Raw genomic sequence first — 16,209 nt, forward strand, 5'->3', positions numbered from 1 at the left:
CGTCTCTTTTCCTTCGTGCTTAGTTCAAAAAGTGTTGCAGTCGGCGACTACGTGCGAGCATCTTCCGACAGGGTGTAGTTCTCGGATCACGAGCTTACAATGTAACGATGCTTTCTTGAGTGAATGAATCAAACATTGCGACGGCTCGAAAGCTGCACCTCGAAATGCAAGCCTTGACGGGGCCCGGTCGTGCCGTTGGCGGAGCTCTATCAACGACTTTGAGTTACTGATCAATACCCCACAGTTCCGACGAGGAGGCTTCCTTATCAACGCTTTCTCACCCCAGTTCGCGCCTAGAATGGCACGTCGCGGGCCTGCTTCGGCTTTCGAAAGCGAAACCTTTGGCCAAGATGCATCTTTCAGGCTCGAACAACCCGTCGGGTCAATGACCATTTCCCCAAGTGGTCGCGATGTTGCGCTGGCCTCTAAGGAAGGACTGCATATCATCGACCTCGATTCACCGTATTCTCCGCCCCGCTACCTACCGCACAGGACTCCCTGGGAGGTTGCTGATGTTCAGTGGTCACCCTTTGCGGTGCGTGACTATTGGGTTATTAGCACCTCAAATCAAAAAGCTCTCGTTTGGAACCTGGAAGCACACTCATGGCAAGATTCCATCGAATTCGTCCTTCACGGTCATACTAGGGCAATCACCGACATCAACTTCTCCGCGCACAACCCCGACGTCCTTGCCACTTGCGCGGTCGACAGTTTTGTACATTGCTGGGATCTAAGAGCTCCTGCGCGACCGGTGCACTCTTTTTCAGATTGGTTCGCTGGAGCCACCCAGGTAAAATGGAATCGACAAGATGAGCATGTTATTGCCAGCTCTCACGATAAATATCTTCACGTCTGGGATGTCAGGAAAGGCGCATACCCGTTGCGGACAATCCAAGCACATGGCACGAAGATCTATGGCATTGACTGGAATCGCTTCCAGCAGAACAAGATTGTGACTTGTTCTCTGGACAGGACGATCAAGTTCTGGGACCTAGACAACCAGGAGGATATGCCGGAGCGCATCATCGAGACTCCTTTCCCCGTCTGGAGGGCACGTCACACCCCGTTTGGATGGGGTCTTCTGGTCATGCCTCAGCGTGGGAACAGCGATCTATACATGTACGATCGTCGCGCGATCAATGGCGTGCTCGAGAGCGGACCTGTGCGCGCAGTGGCAACATTCCCTGGGCACGAAGGACAAGTGAAGGAGTTCTTGTGGCGAGCTAGAGGCTCGATCGAGAACGGCGTGGATAACAGAGATTTCCAGCTGGTCACTTGGGGTACAGATAGGGAGTTGAAGTTGCACGCTCTGGAGCCTGACACATACACGGACATTGGTTACGAGAAAGGCATAACGAGGTCGCAACGACTGAATCTGACCCGGAAAGGCGCTGTCTACAGGACCTTTCGTGATGAACCAGAAGACGCCGAATCACCAATGGAACAGACCCCCCGCAGTGAGATGTTCTCCCGTCACAGCCATTTGATGCCGTTCCGTCCCCGATCTAGCACAAGTGTGGGCATGAACAAGATGCCCGTCTCACAATTCCGAGGATGGGTGCAGGGTGGTCGCCAACCACCAAAATCAGCCATGCATGGTCGTGGTAACAATAGACAGAGCGCGGATCCCATTGCATGGCTGAAGAATGTCAAGATATCGTCTTGGGACCCTGACACCCTGGCTGAGGAGATCCGCCACGTAGGAGAGAAGTTCAAAAGGGTGGATTTTGAAGTCGTTGACATATCACATCGGAAAGCTGTGATGTCCCTTCAAGCTCCATGGGGAGAGGATCAGAGTCAGGTCTTCCTCAGACTTGAGATGCGCTTCCCCAAATTGTATCCTCGGAGTGCTAACGCTGTTCTCAGCCTGCAGAAGTCTGGATTTGTGGACGAGGCTACACACAAAATGATTAGTACCGAGCTGCATACCATTTCCGAGACATATGCATCAAGAAAACGAGGTTGCCTCGAGGCCGTTTTGCGATATCTATTACGGGAACAGAACCTAGAGCAGATTGTCTCATGGGTTCTTGGGGAGTCTCTATCAGACTCAAAAATCTTGGACCCATCCTTGGACCCCGGCGCCGTCCCAGCCGATGAATCAAGCAGTGATGACGACGACCCGTTAGTTGATGGCGCTCGAGACAGATTGGAAGCATCGGCAAACATTATGGTGCCACTTGCCAAAGGTTGTGGTGCTCTGTGGTCGGATACTGGAAAGCTCGTCTGCTTCTTTCCGACTAAATCGAAGGAGCCAGTTTCGTTCCTCAGTACCCTTGGTGTAAAAGACCTAGAGGAATCAGATTCAAAGAGGCTGTTTGAAGGATTCGGGCGCCTGCATACTAGCTCACCTGCACGAAAGGCGGCTAAAACCAGTGACAACGACTCTGACTCTGACACCTCAGATTCATCCAGGAGATCATCTAGCAGCTCTTCGTCCTCTCTTGAGACCGACCACCACGCTCGTGGAGCCTCTTCTTATCTGATTGGCGCATCCGGCAGACACCAGCGTTCGCGGTCCCCTGACCGTTCAAATCAGTCGACTACTGGGGGTCCAAAACTGAACGAGGCTCCTCGCACAACAACAGTGTCAATTCATACCTTTGATGACCTGATCCCGTCCAAACGTCGACTGGCAGTGGGGTACAAGATTATGGGCGATGGCAAGGAAGTCTGCGAGAATAATGCAGATGTCGCTCTAAATGCTGGTCTCGAAGACTTAGCTTCCGCATGGACCTTGTTGGGCCTCGTGTTGGAAGATGCTGTCCCTTTGGCGCTTCTCTCGGATTCGAGACATACTGCACTCGATGACATAACCGTCATAGCACGCACTGCGACAACGCTTCTGCGGCAAGGACGTGGCGTTGGTGGCAAACCCGAAGGTGATGCATTTGGGAGGATAAAGTGGGGAAATCATCCTCTAGGCTCGACATACCTCCTTCCGGCAATCTTTGACCACTTTGAAAGACTAGCAGATGTCCAAATGCTGGCCATGATGTCTTGTGTACTTGTGTCCACTCTCAATCATGGCACAATACCTGGTGATGCCACTCTTGAGCAGCAAACTGGAAAGAGGGGTCTCGCTCTTCCTCGATCGGATTACTATCCTTCCAGGGCTGTCGCCAAAGCAACTCTCCAGGAAGAAATTGACCCAGAAGGCTACGTCCTGGTTGATACTGCCAACCTTTTTGTGAACTCCAGTACTCAGACATCAGGTAGTGCCCAGGGGTTCAATGCTCAGCGCTTACTACTCAGCAACCTTGGTCGTCAAGATAGCGGGCTATCCTCTCGTGCACCAAGCTTCAGGGGCGACGAAGGTCCGCACTCCGCAACGATTTCCGTTTCCACGTCTCCTGAGGGCAACACACTTGGCCTTCGAGGAGGGTCCAGTGGCGAGTACTCGTCAGCGCGAGCAAGCCTATCTGCGCTGACACAGCAGTCGTACTCAAATTCTCCACCAAACCAATTTCCTGCTGCAGCCAGCGCGTCAGGGTTGAAGAAGTACAGCCCTTCCGGATCTTTGACACCTGGTTGGGTATCTACAGGTATTTTTGGAGGTCAGGCCGGCAACAGATCCTCGCGAAGGTCTTTCCATAGCAGCGAGGCTGCAAGTCAGGAAAGCCATGGTACGAACGTTCGATCGTCACTCTCATCAGGAGCTTTACGGCATTCACAGAAGAATGGCGGTCAAGGATCAGCCGCTAGCCGCCGCAGCACGAGAACTGTGACGACAGCCACCACATTGGAGCAGGCACAGCAGAGAAAGCCAGCACGACGTAAAAAGATCAAGACCCACCTCTTCAATCAGCACAAATTCGATCTGGATGGGTATCCAGAGTCACCGAGTATGGATCCTGGGCTGAGTAGCAAATGCAGCGCATATCGAGCGTCTTATGCGCATCTGCTTGATGTCTGGCAGCTGTTCGTCCAGCGTGCCGAGGTACTGAAATTTGATGGTCTTGAATTCGACACTACCCAATACCGAGCCTCCAACGAAGAGAACGCAACCACCAATGGATTAGCCAGTGCTCAATATCAGGAACGGCTGACAAGGAAGACTACAACGTCCACTTCTCGAGCTCCAAGCCCAGCTTTGAACGTCAAAAGATGCTGTCGAAGTTGTGGAGAGCCGCTGGGTGCTATTGAGAAAAACGGCATACCTATAGCATGGCAATGTGTAAACCAGGAAAGTCACTCAGGAGCGACATCGAAGATACCCTCAAACAGCGCGTGTTCAATTTGCGATGTATCAGTACAAGGACTTGCAGTGCCTTGCTTGGAGTGCGGCCACATGACATGCTACGACTGTGCCACTGGGTGGTTTGGCTCAGAACGGATGAAAAGGTACGCATCGAGGAGGTCATCAGCAGAACGTCGCGGGTCTCCCAGCAAAGACGGTTCTCGAGAGATCGAAGAAAGCGATGATGATGTCCACAATACCTGTCCCACAGGTTGCGGCTGTCCTTGCGCGACATTGACGACTATCAAGGTTCCGCACCCACCAATTGAAGTTGGACTTGATCCCCAGAATTTGCATCCGCCTCTTATGAATCGCCCAAGCAAGAAGAACACTACCGGCATGCAACGGTCTTCCAGCGATTTGGCGACTGCAGACTATGGTGCTGACACCGCTCTTGCGGCATTCCTTGCGCTCACTCAACCTCATCAACGGTCAAAGTCTGTAACTGTGGCGCGCGGCAAGGCCTCGTCAGTTTCCGCGCCACGGGCCCATGAGGCTGCTGGTATGCACAATCAGGCTGACACCGGCACAAACGGGGTCGAACTTCCACTTGGTGATGATTTCGACGCGGCGCTGACCGAGGACGATGTTCATCTCAACCCATGGGCGGCAATCAAATCGGGCACACTGGGCCGGGGGATTGGAGCTGGGCTGAGTCGTGGACTGAGTTCGAAAGGAAGTGATGCCACAATTCGGAAGATCAAATGAGGTGTAGTATGGTAAACTTCAAACGTACGGATACTGAGATACCCAAGAAATGTGTATGAATATGCTATCGTGAATACTGTCCTTTTCTCCTTGTACGGAGTCGTCGGAAGAAGACTATACGAGTCATGACAGATATGCTTATGTCAGATTCCACGGCAAGCACGAGTCAGGTACCACTTCGTCACTTCATCTGCGCAGTCGTCTGTCACAAACGTCGTTCATGATGGTGATCCGGGATCGTCCTTTGACAAACAATCACCTCAGCAAGGCAGTCGCATTGCGAACCACACACACGAACTTTACATGCGCCTCACTGTGCTGCTTTGACCTTTCTGTCGCACAGATTCCGTTGCAGTCACTGTTTCAGCGTTTCACACTGCAACATCAATTGCCGTAGCCATTCTCTACCGTCTGAATCATCTCCGCCAGACACTGACTCCGACCGCACACACCTTTGACTGTGCAGCCTCGGCTCGAACACAGCCAGCACTGCGGTTCTGACAATCCTTCTTTTCCGCCCTTCGCGGCACCACCGACAGACAATTGTACATCATGGCGTTGCCAAAGAGAATCATAAAAGAGACGGAGCGACTGATGGCTGAACCGTACGGATAAACTCTCTTGTATTGCTGTGCGCGAGACCCCTTTGGCTGAATCATTACGATAGTGTACCGGGTATCAGTGCTGTGCCCCATGAAGACAACCTCAGATACTTCGACGTGAGCATACACGGCCCTTCACAATCGCCATACGAGGGTATTGTATCTCCACCCGTCACCACCCGGTACACTACTGACTGCTGATCAGGTGGTGTTTTCAAACTCGAGCTCTTCCTGCCAGACGACTACCCCATGACACCTCCGAAAATCCGATTTTTGACAAAGATCTACCATCCAAACATTGACAAGTTGGGTCGGATTTGTCTGGACGTCTTGAAGAGTAGGTCATAGACGGCGTCCCTGCGGGCTGGACCGATGTACTAATCAAATTGCAGGTAACTGGTCGCCAGCTTTACAGATTAGAACCATTCTTCTCTCAATACAGGCTCTGCTGGGTGCTCCAAATCCGGATGACCCCTTGGCCAACGATGTGGCTCAGCGGTGGAAGGAGGACCAGGAGGCTGCTATTCAGACAGCACGGGAATGGACCAGGAATTATGCCATGGCTTCTTGATGGTGCGAGATTTCAATTTTTGACGAGGGCTCTTTCGGCTCATCAACAGGGGGACGGTGCTGCTGTTGATGTACCTGATTCCAGCGAGAGTATGCACCACTACAGGGCCAGAGTTTGAAGACAAATTTCGAGACAGAGCCTGCGACTCTACCGCCATGATTGAGTATGAACGAAGATCATTTTCAATAGATCACAGACCTTGCTTCCCACCTTCGTTGTCTCCTGGGTGAGTGGCCACTCCTTCCTGATCTCATTGCCTTTAAAAGGGTGTCGTCGACCGTGTTCAACGTGTCCTTTGTGTCCCTGAAAAAACAGGCTGTATAGCTGTCCTGTCCATGCTTGTCTATCCCACGATGTCCACCGCCGTGCCTACCGCCAAGCTGTCCAGCGATGATGTCGCCGTTCGTCCCATCGACTTCACTGTCCCAAGGCGATGGCAGTAACGGTGCGCCCCATTGGCCGACGACGACATCATCCCCTTCTAACGACGGCAGAAACGGAGCGCGACATTGGTCGATCGAGGATATTATCGATGACCATAACTTGGCGACGACCCTGCCAGACAGACAAAATGGCCGTTGTTCCTGTCGTCTTTTCCTCTCCTTTCCTCGGACGGACGACAATATGGACACCGCGGCTGCGTTAGTACCTCTCATCGATGATTTCCGGAGTATACTGACCACAATGGAATAGCCCTTCCACGCCCAAGAAGCTCCTTCGCTCCGGCGGGAGCCTCCGCTCCTTAAGGAGCAAGTTGAGTTTGTCCAGCCTGCGAGGCAGGCGGGCTTCGGCCCAAAAAAGACTCGTTGTCAGGGAGGAGTCGCCCCTGGCGAGACATGGGCGGTCGTTTAGACCTTTGTCCATTGTCACGACGGCAATGCAGCCGTTTGACTTCGACGTGGCACGAGCCATGCAAGTCGTGCAAGGTCAATTGGCCGGTAAGAGTGACAATGCAACAACGGTATTCACTGTTGACATGTATTCACGGCAGAAACCAACTTCACCGCCTCCGAGGCCAATCTTCCTGGAACTTTGAGCGACGACGACGACTCAAAGACCATTACTCCAGGTCAAACTCCAACAATGTCGTCGCCACCAGAGCGCCAGGACAGTGCCGAAACAGCCGTAACGGCTGATTTCAATTCTTTGACTCTCCAACCTCCTCCAGACATCAGCCAGCACCCTGCTTTCGCAGCTGATCCAAGAACCTCTACCAGCAATGCTCCTCTCATGATTACCACTTCCAGTGCGGCAGAGATTCGTAAATGGGCTCAAGAGAAGAGAAAGAACGAAGCTGAGCGCAACACCAAGGTGCGATTCGATGAGACACTCTCAAATGCAGGTGGCAGGAACGCTTTCGCTGCAAGCACAAACAATCTCCCTTCGATGGACAATCCATTCAATGCACGCCCAGTTCCAGCGGAAGCCGCGATGACAGGAACTCCATATCGATCTTTCCACGCTCCTGCATTCTCTGGCTTCCGACACCGCGAAGGTTGGATCAGTACCGATACTGTGACTCCGTACACCATGCGAACCAATCCATCTCGTCTGCATGTCAATACCGAGAACAAGACTGTTGCTGAAGCCTACGAAGCTCTCGGCGTAGGATCCCCACCTGGTCCAGGACCAGCACTCATTCCACCAAAGACTCCGGTCGACAGTATTAAGTCAGCCAGCACTCCAATTTCGGACGGCTTCGACTCAAAGAAATCGGGCATGCGCAAAGTCGCTGACCTGTTCAAACCAAAATCAGACAAAGCTCAAGACACCTCACCTATTCTGAGAACCCCAGACGGCGGTCCTCCACGCATTTTTCAGCGTCCTGATCTTGTACGTCCTTTTACACCCAATTCACACAATCAAACATTGCTGACCATTCCCCAGGAGCGGTATTTACGCACCACTCTCAACGTTCGCACCTACGACTATTCTCCTGACCAGCCATACCCACGTCACCCAAACACCGGTCGAGCCTGGCATTCACGCAATCTTCACTGCACTACGTGCATGGACCAATGCTGCGCCGTCTGCGGTCGTGCCTGTTGCGCTTACCAAGCGGCATATTTCGCCACCAAAATCCACAAGGACAATCCAGAGTCACTCTTTCGTGCACAAGAAACTCTTGGTAACATTGCAAACGTCTTCGCACACGGACAAGAGGTGCCAACATTCCTTCAATGCACTCATGGTGCCCCTGGTGACAAGCTTGGATGTGGAAAGATGGTGTGCCCCGATTGCTGCGGACAGTGCCCAAATCCAATCTGCGCTGACGTCCAGTGCAGAAAATGCAAGAAGAGTATGTGGGAGGAGTGCATCTGGCACGACAAGGACATGAACCGACTTGCTATCTAGGTCGTCACCCACGGTATCATCTCATCATGGCGTTATTGAGCTCTAGGAGGCCTCGAGATGCATGTTCCTCGCCCCTGTGTTGTGTTTAGATAGAAAGCTCGTCGTCGACCACGACAAAATGTGAGGTGTTGATATCATCCTGTTATTGTAAGCGGTGCCCCTTTTTCGTGCATCGTCATTCCCTGCCGTCTCTATGCTCTGCCGCACTATGTGTGCATCTTCGCTAGTGATCCACCCCACCCAGTCAGGCTTGGCAACGCCAAGCCCGCACTGAATTTGATGTGCGCGGTTGCCTCATTGAACGTCGACTGACTGCGGCATTCATTTCACTTCGACAACAACATATCGAACACAGGTACGGCAATCAGCAGTCAACATGCGTACCTACGACGATACCTTCAGCGGTACCAAGATCTACCCGGGCAAGGTCAGTTCCACTCGAGATCCGAATCAAACCCCCGCTTCGCACATCGAGAGGCGCATTCCATTTCCACAGAATGAGATGCAGATTTGAAAAGAAGGACAATCGCTGACATGAGTTGGAAATTACAGGGCAAGCTCTACGTCCGTGGTGACAGCAAGATCTTCCGATTCCAGAATGGAAAGACCGAATCCTTGTTCCTGCAGCGCAAGAACCCTCGAAGAATAGCTTGGACCATCCTCTATCGGCGGATGCACAAGAAGGGTATCTCTGAGGTTAGTTTTTACACACATTTACCGAGCTTATGTTTTTTGCGATTGTGGGAGGATGTGGACGATGGACGATTTGACGATTTGACGATTTGACGATTTGACGATTCGAAAGAGGAGGAATACAACGATATATGTTGCGGCAATGAGACATTCAACATCAGAACTGATTGGGAATTATAGGAAGTCGCTAAGAAACGAACCCGCCGCACTGTCAAACACCAGCGAGCCATCGTCGGTGCCTCTCTTGACGTGATCAAGGAGCGCCGCTCACAACGACCCGAAGCCCGCGCCGCTGCCCGTCAAGCCGCCATCAAAGACTCCAAGGACAAGAAGGCCACGGAGGAGAGCAAGAAGAAGGCTGAGAAGGCCAAGACCGCTGCTAAAACTGCGGCCGGTCAGGTTCGTGGTGGTATTGCCAGCAAGCAGCAGGCCAAGGGCAAGCCTGGTAAGGTCCAGGCCACCAGCAGATAAGCGATGTTGGGATCTGTTCTTCGGAATCGCGAGAACGTTTATTCGTCATGATCCAAAAATATCACCTAGAAGCTGGGCTTGATGATGAGTTCGGGGCTTTTCGCAAACTGCTGCATGCAGCCAATTCGGTTCTGCAAATGGGCAGAGGTTTCGATGCTGGCTTTTATTGCAGGGCACGTCTCCTACTGCAGGAGCGTGATGGCACATATTGACTCGGTATGATATCAGAAATCAATGAGTCTGAAATCTGTTTCTGTCTTCGAGACCCAGCTCAGCTGTGATACATCCATTCTTTGTTCAACATCTTGGATATCCTAATACTCGGGACATCTCTGCTGAGTGCGGATACGAGGCAAACGCGTAACTCTGCTGTTTGCAAGCTCGCCCAAGGCTCTTTGCCTGCGGTTCCGTCCCATTCGTGGTGCCAGTACAACTCTGTTTGAGCCCAAAGCCACCCTGTGCCTGGCCAGCTCACACAAACTGCCCCTATGATGCAGCATGCCGACGTCCAACGGCGTTTCTGACGTGACCCCCTTGTACGGCCTTAAAACTTCTGCAAGTCAGACCTTTGGTTCCCGGCATGATGCTCGAACCATCTTCGAATGCCTGAGCACCCATGAACAGACCGATGGATGACACCGAACTGCCCTTCTGCGGGCTGCCACGCATCCGTCCTCGAAATCCACACCGTCGCCGCGGATCCTCGTAGATACAACTCAATACCTCATTCAAACGAACCGACTCAATCCCCCAGTGCCGTCCCAAATCGGTCGACGAAAAACTCCTCCGCCTTACGGAGAACCTTTGCGTCTTTCCTCGCAGCCTTCGAACTGTCATTTGGTTGCGGCACCTTCCAATTATTCACTCCCCACCACCACTTCCGCACTTTCGCTCCGAGAGTCTGGCCCTGGAACTTGGAGCTACGGTTCCAATGCCGCCATCCACTCATGATCAAGTTCCACGCGATGCCCTGGACGAGCGGCAGAAACACCTGATCTCGAATCGTGATGAAGGCGACTTTCCAGTTCGTATCGGCGTCCTTGAGGGACGCTAGGTACGACTGCTCGAAACGGAAGTCGGGAATGGGAGGAAAATCCTTGCGCCGTGGCCGGGGGCGGATCACGTCGCTTGCTATGGAATTTGTGTCTGTGGCGGAGTCTAACGAGTGTGTGCGGGATCGGGGAGGTGATTCGATGTTGGCTGGGATCTTTTTGGATGCGGCGGTAGAAGGGTTGATGTCGTGGGCTGATGAGGGGGCGCGGTTGATGGAGACGGATTGGATGGCTGACGCCAGTTCGGCGGCCGGGTTGGAGGACATCGTTGCGAGGACGAATGGTGAATGCTATGTCTGGATGGTGATAGAGGAGACGCAGAGCTCAGTTCATGCCTGGATCTCAAAGGCCTTTCGGGTATTGATGGCAAAGAGGCAATGCAGGTAGTCTCGATCCGTTGGCAGCGAAGTAAGTGCTCACAGGCTTGCTCGATCTTGAATATCTGTTGTGAACCCTTGATGTGAGACTTTCACGATGAGATGGGTCGAACAAGTCTGGTGTAGCTCGCATCTTGATCTTGATCTTCGGGACAACTGCGGCATCTACGGAGCGTTCCCCCACCTGCGCCAAAATCTCCAAATGTTCAACACCATGATTTCAATGTGTTCACTGCCGAAAGGCAATTCCTTTCGTTAAGCTCACAGATATTACTACCAACGACTTACTTTGTCCAAAACCTCTCCTGTACAGTCTTACCTTCTCCTAGCTCAACGTCCTCTCACATCCTCACCATGTCTACTCCCAAGTTCAAGCTTCTCTGCTTAGAGAACCCCCTCCTCGACATCCAGGGCAAAGGGTACGTCCAGTAGTTGTCCAACCACAAGAGCCCACCAGTGGCAAGAGGCTGGAATTATCGAGGAGGAGCTAGCACTGACTTACCTGCAGCGATGAAGCCATGCTCGAGCAATACAGTCTGAAAGTCGACGACACCCTACTCGCCGAAGACCACCAGATGGGCCTGTACGAAGACCTGATCAAGAACCGCAACGCAAAGCTCATTCCCGGCGGCGCCGCTCAAAACACAGCAAGAGGCGCACAGTACATGCTTCCACCCAAATCAGTGTGGTACATCGGCTGCGTGGGCGACGACGAGTACGCCAAAATCCTGCGCGAAAAGTGCGCCGAACAAGGTATGTATACAACGACCCAACCCTTGCCATGCCACCTGGCGAGTATGCCGAGCTGATATGGTGTAGGCCTACATGTCGAATACTCCGTCGATTCGACGACGCCGACAGGCAAATGCGGCGTTGTCATCACAGGCCACCACCGAACCATGCTTACCCACCTGGCAGCCGCCAACAACTACAAGATCGATCACCTGCTGCAACCACACATCTGGTCTATGGTCGAAGACACCGACATCTTCTACGTCGGTGGATACCACCTAACCGTCTCACCACCAGCCGCCATGGCCCTGGCCAAGCACGCCGCCGAGAAGAACAAGATCTTCATGCTCTCCCTGTCCGCCGGCTTCATCCCACAATTCTTCAAGGACTCGCTGGCCGAGATCCTGCCGTACTGCGATTACGTGTTCGGCAATGAGAACGAGGCAAAGACCTGGGCTGAGACGCAGGGTCATGCCGACATCTCTATTCCTCAATGTGCAAAGTTATTGGCCAAGACGTCCAAGGTGAACACGAAAAGACCTAGAGTTGTTATTATCACTCAAGGCACGGATCCGACAATAGTTGCTGTTGCAGAGGACGGCAAAGAGGTGGATATTAAGGAATACCCCGTGCCTGTGATCGACGAAAAGCTCATCAACGACACCAACGGTGCCGGCGACGCATTTGCCGGCGGCTTTTGTGCTGGCGTCGTCGAGGGCGATTCATTGGGATTGTGCATCAAGAAAGGCCAATGGTTGGCGAGACTGGGCTTGCAAGAACTCGGTCCTTCGTAAGTGCTCATTCCTCCCCATTACCGTCACCACGGCGTTCGTCTTTCGCTTTCTGATCCCCCGATATGCGTCCCCATCCATGAAGACCCATCCTATATGCCGACCATTCTCTGACAATTGCTCCAGCTACCCGTACCCCAAGCAAACTTTCAAGGCATAGTGGTCTGGTTTAGTCCTGGACATTGCTCTTTTGGCATGTGTCATTTGATGTATGGCGTTCCGAGACGGTCTATTTCAACAAGACCGGATGGGTTGGGCATGATACCACGTCTTCCACGACCTGATGATGAAAAGTGTTGCCAACTGGATTGCATCAGACGGCGGGGTTTTCCTAAACAAGTAGACCACGATAGAAAAGCCGGAATATTGATATCCACCGATTGATCGAGATCGAAAACCAGCATTTGCCATCAGGCGGCCAATGAGCGGTAGTAGTTTAGCGCCTTGCAGACCAACGTGTATGGCATGCTATGTGAGCGCGGATGTGCCATTAGCCTGCCTGCCCACTTGTAGGTGCACGGCTTTTAGCTCGTGGCTCGCCGATGGCACCAAATGGAGATGGTTCCGGAGATCTTGTTGGTATGACCGTTCCTTGGACAGCAGCCACAGCAGAGGAAGCTTGAAAAGGTGACGGTGAAGGCTGCAATTGATCGATGTTCCTGATCCAAGATGTCAAGTGTGTCGGGGTTTCATAATGGCTAGACATGGTCGGCTGAAAGGATTGAGGCGGTGACGACCGATTTTGAATTTGCTCCTGTAATTGCAGAACGTCGGCTTGAAACATAGCAGGACTGTTGAGGGTCGACGGCGCTAAAGCTGCACTGGTGCGGTGCGCCGTGCTTGGTCGTGGTGACGATGCAGATATGTCGTCTGGCCGGGGCGTGAAAGGAGTGTTCCAGATAGAAGGTAGACTAGATCTATCTCTAAGTCGATCGTGAAGCCCGGGAAGCGAGCCAATCGAGTGCCTCGTCGGTTGCGGTGGGTCAAAGGCTGCCATACTGGGTGGTAGCATGCCTGAAGCCCGTCGCTCGGCGGGTGAATGTCCCAGTGGCGTTCCCAGAGACCTCGGGGCATGTTCATGGAACACAGTGGTCGGTACAGTATTCATGTCGGGTCCATCGTGCTTGGTAAGGTTATTGACCATATTCTCCATTGTGGATGTCATTGATGCGGCTCCAGCTTCGGACGTGTCCTCATATTGGTTTGAACGCTGGATGGCAGCATTGATAGAGGTCCTCGCGCGCTCAATGTCTTCCCGACTTAGCCCATTCGCCGAACTATGAGCTTGCAGGGAAGAGTCTGCAGCATCTCCAGGATGTGCTTCACCTTGGGCGGAGTACACAAATCGCATGCCGGCAAAGATCATTGGTATTGACAAAGACTCGAAATCGCCCTTCTTACTATTAGCAACGCCAGGACTTTGATACAATGTAGACTTACCTCTCTGCGGCACAGGTACATGCCATCCTTAACCAGACCCTTGATCCTATGAAGCATTTCGTTCTCAACTGAACGCTGGCCGAAAACCGCCTCGGAATAAGAGGGCTTGGATTGATGGGACGAATTTTGGAAGCGTTGTCGTCGTAGATATTCACTGAATGCAGTGAAGGCTACAGTATCCTGATCTTCCTCCAATAAGTAAGGGATGTCCTGCACATCAAGGATGGAGAACGTCTGTCTGAGAAGAGTGAGGGCTTCTGCGTAGGCTTGCCACAGCTCACTCACTTGGACGCTCAGAGATTTGTTCGCGAGTAGTAAGTGGACGGTGCTGAGGAGCCAGCCACTATATACCCTTAGGTGAGGGAGGATTCGGCGGGTGACTGGGCTGATGTGTGAACAGTCATCAGGAGAAGTCTCGGTAGTTCTGTCTGGATGCTTCGCAAGCCGCTGGAGCTCATCGAGTAGAAGTTTCAGGAGCATAAAGAAAGTGCTTACATTGAAGTGCTGTAAAATCTCAAAGGAGCGGATGGCGAACGAATCGTCTTGTTGTGGTCAGAAAGAAAACACTCATGATCATGGGCTAAGCTGACATACCGTGCACCTTTTGGCCAGCGGACTGCTCGGCCGCAATACTGATCAAGCAAAACTTGCGTATGATAGTATCGAAAGGCTTTTCTCGGAGTTCGTCCGCAAGCAAGCGATGGATTTCTGCCTGATGGTCTTCGTAACCATTGAAATCCTTGTCGACGCAGCGGGCATGAAAGAGCAGGAAGCGGTCTTGAAGAGCCAGGCTGCCGTCCCCAGCAACATCACCATTTGCAAAAAGCTTCCCTTGGTTCGACTTTGTTTTGACCTTCTTAAACTCCAGGTCCAAATTTCCCGGGGCTAAAGGGGCAGGCTTGTCCACACAAATAGCTCGATAAAGATAATAGACCGCGCGCAGATGATCTTGATCTGTCAGGGCGATAACAGCTAACTGATTGTATGACATGCCAGATGTGGGATCGAGAGCAGTCGCAAGATCATAATACCCTTTCGCAGGGCCCCAGTTTCGTTCTTTGCTTTGCAACTCGGTTTCCCTATATCGAGATAGATCGCCGAGCTGGATCAGAGTCAAGTAACAAGAGCGGACAATGTGGCCTTTCAGCGTCGTGTCGACCGGCTGAGGTGTATCGGCTGATTCGGCTGAGCATTGTCAGTCCTTGCCCACTTTCCAGACCACGAACTTACTGTCGAGGTTGAACTTCCTGGCAATCTCAAAGACTTCGGGGACCTCGCTGAAATGTGAAGCCAGCCTCTGTATGTAACCTCTGTAGAATCGCATGCTCGATTTAATGAATTCCAGGTATAGTTTTTCGGCTTTTCGGCGCTCAACATGCTTTTTCTTGCCATCTCCTTCACGGAACTGGGCCAGGAATTGTCTGAACTTCTTGTTTACCTTCGAATGGGCATCCCATAGCCTACTCTCTGTCTTCTTCTGAGCGGCAGCCGCGAAGTCAACGAACATGAAGTCCTGACATGCTAACCGAAACTTGGCCAGCCGTTGTTCCAGGCTTGAGTATGCTGTTTCTTTCTGTTTCAAAGAAGCCAACACATCTTTCTCCGTTCGATCTACGTTTTTAGTCGCCTGTTCGGCGAAAGTTTCCATGTTTGATTGGGTTGGGAGGAATAGGTCATTGCGACCGCTTTGAGGGTCAAGAGACGTGTCTTTCAGATGCCGACCAGAGTTGAACGTTGCGGTCCATTAGGTCAATTGGTACCGTTCTCGGCACTGTTCTGTAGCCGAGAAAGGTGTTACGTAGGAGCTGGAGCAGTAGACGGCTGAGACACACTTTGTCTACAGGTCTTATTCCGCCAAATGTCGGAAAGGCCTCGTCAAAGGTCAGGGTAAGATTTTTGAAGACGAGAAGATGGGTGCAGGTGCCAAAGTGAATAAGCGCGGTGCAAGCAAGTTAGGCGTGGCCTAGGGTTAGGAAAATCAGCCTCGCCGACTGAACTGCGGGGGACACTTTCCCACTAACATGCATGCGGCAGAGGTGCTTGCTGCTTCAGCGATCGCGTTCCTTTTCCGATCTGCGGTGGGTTAATCGCATCTTCAGCCAATCCCATTCCTCTGCTGCGCTGCCGGCATCCAACATCCAGTTCTCCCTCTCACAGACCGTCCTAGTTTGATGTCG

At 52.3% G+C, this 16,209-nt stretch overlaps 7 protein-coding genes across 7 annotated transcripts; 5 read left to right on the top strand and 2 right to left on the bottom strand.

Moving 5' to 3' along the window:
* The first annotated feature begins 26 nt into the window (after positions 1–26).
* EDD37DRAFT_633235 (uncharacterized protein) lies at positions 27–5,104 on the top strand. Its single transcript, XM_062816776.1, has one exon. The coding sequence runs from the start codon at positions 299–301 to the stop codon at positions 4,946–4,948; it is 4,650 nt and encodes a 1,549-aa protein (XP_062668771.1). The 5' UTR covers positions 27–298; the 3' UTR covers positions 4,949–5,104.
* A 396-nt stretch (positions 5,105–5,500) lies between these two features.
* On the top strand, positions 5,501–6,121 carry EDD37DRAFT_651075 (ubiquitin-conjugating enzyme E2 35; the record flags this gene model as incomplete). Its single annotated transcript, XM_062818313.1, has 4 exons — positions 5,501–5,553; positions 5,616–5,704; positions 5,756–5,887; positions 5,943–6,121. 4 exons carry the CDS (start codon positions 5,501–5,503, stop codon positions 6,119–6,121), a joined length of 453 nt encoding a protein of 150 aa, XP_062668772.1.
* A 240-nt stretch (positions 6,122–6,361) lies between these two features.
* EDD37DRAFT_682319 (uncharacterized protein) lies at positions 6,362–8,522 on the top strand (the record flags this gene model as incomplete). The annotated part of the gene is made up of 6 exons (XM_062819796.1): positions 6,362–6,762; positions 6,815–7,059; positions 7,113–7,954; positions 8,009–8,347; positions 8,407–8,420; positions 8,477–8,522. Exons 1-6 carry the CDS (start codon positions 6,512–6,514, stop codon positions 8,520–8,522), a joined length of 1,737 nt encoding a protein of 578 aa, XP_062668773.1. The 5' UTR covers positions 6,362–6,511.
* Positions 8,523–8,794: 272 nt separating this feature from the next.
* Positions 8,795–9,834, top strand: EDD37DRAFT_446787 (60S ribosomal protein L24). Its single transcript, XM_062812836.1, has 2 exons — positions 8,795–8,903; positions 9,350–9,834. The coding sequence occupies exons 1-2, from the start codon at positions 8,853–8,855 to the stop codon at positions 9,638–9,640; spliced, it is 342 nt and encodes a 113-aa protein (XP_062668774.1). The 5' UTR covers positions 8,795–8,852; the 3' UTR covers positions 9,641–9,834.
* A 177-nt stretch (positions 9,835–10,011) lies between these two features.
* Positions 10,012–11,185, bottom strand: EDD37DRAFT_446681 (uncharacterized protein). Its single transcript, XM_062812835.1, has one exon. The coding sequence runs from the start codon at positions 10,956–10,958 to the stop codon at positions 10,383–10,385; it is 576 nt and encodes a 191-aa protein (XP_062668775.1). The 5' UTR covers positions 10,959–11,185; the 3' UTR covers positions 10,012–10,382.
* Positions 11,186–11,423: 238 nt separating this feature from the next.
* On the top strand, positions 11,424–12,595 carry EDD37DRAFT_565574 (adenosine kinase; the record flags this gene model as incomplete). Its single annotated transcript, XM_062814059.1, has 3 exons — positions 11,424–11,488; positions 11,578–11,822; positions 11,889–12,595. The coding sequence occupies 3 exons, from the start codon at positions 11,424–11,426 to the stop codon at positions 12,593–12,595; spliced, it is 1,017 nt and encodes a 338-aa protein (XP_062668776.1).
* A 209-nt stretch (positions 12,596–12,804) lies between these two features.
* EDD37DRAFT_682323 (EST1-like protein A) lies at positions 12,805–15,680 on the bottom strand (the record flags this gene model as incomplete). Its single annotated transcript, XM_062819797.1, has 4 exons — positions 12,805–13,985; positions 14,033–14,574; positions 14,627–15,217; positions 15,263–15,680. The coding sequence occupies 4 exons, from the start codon at positions 15,678–15,680 to the stop codon at positions 13,083–13,085; spliced, it is 2,454 nt and encodes an 817-aa protein (XP_062668777.1). The 3' UTR covers positions 12,805–13,082.
* Positions 15,681–16,209: the final 529 nt, after the last annotated feature.

Source organism: Exophiala viscosa (genome assembly GCF_022695815.1).
Source record: "Exophiala viscosa unplaced genomic scaffold EDD37scaffold_7, whole genome shotgun sequence".
NCBI lineage: Eukaryota > Fungi > Ascomycota > Eurotiomycetes > Chaetothyriales > Herpotrichiellaceae > Exophiala > Exophiala viscosa.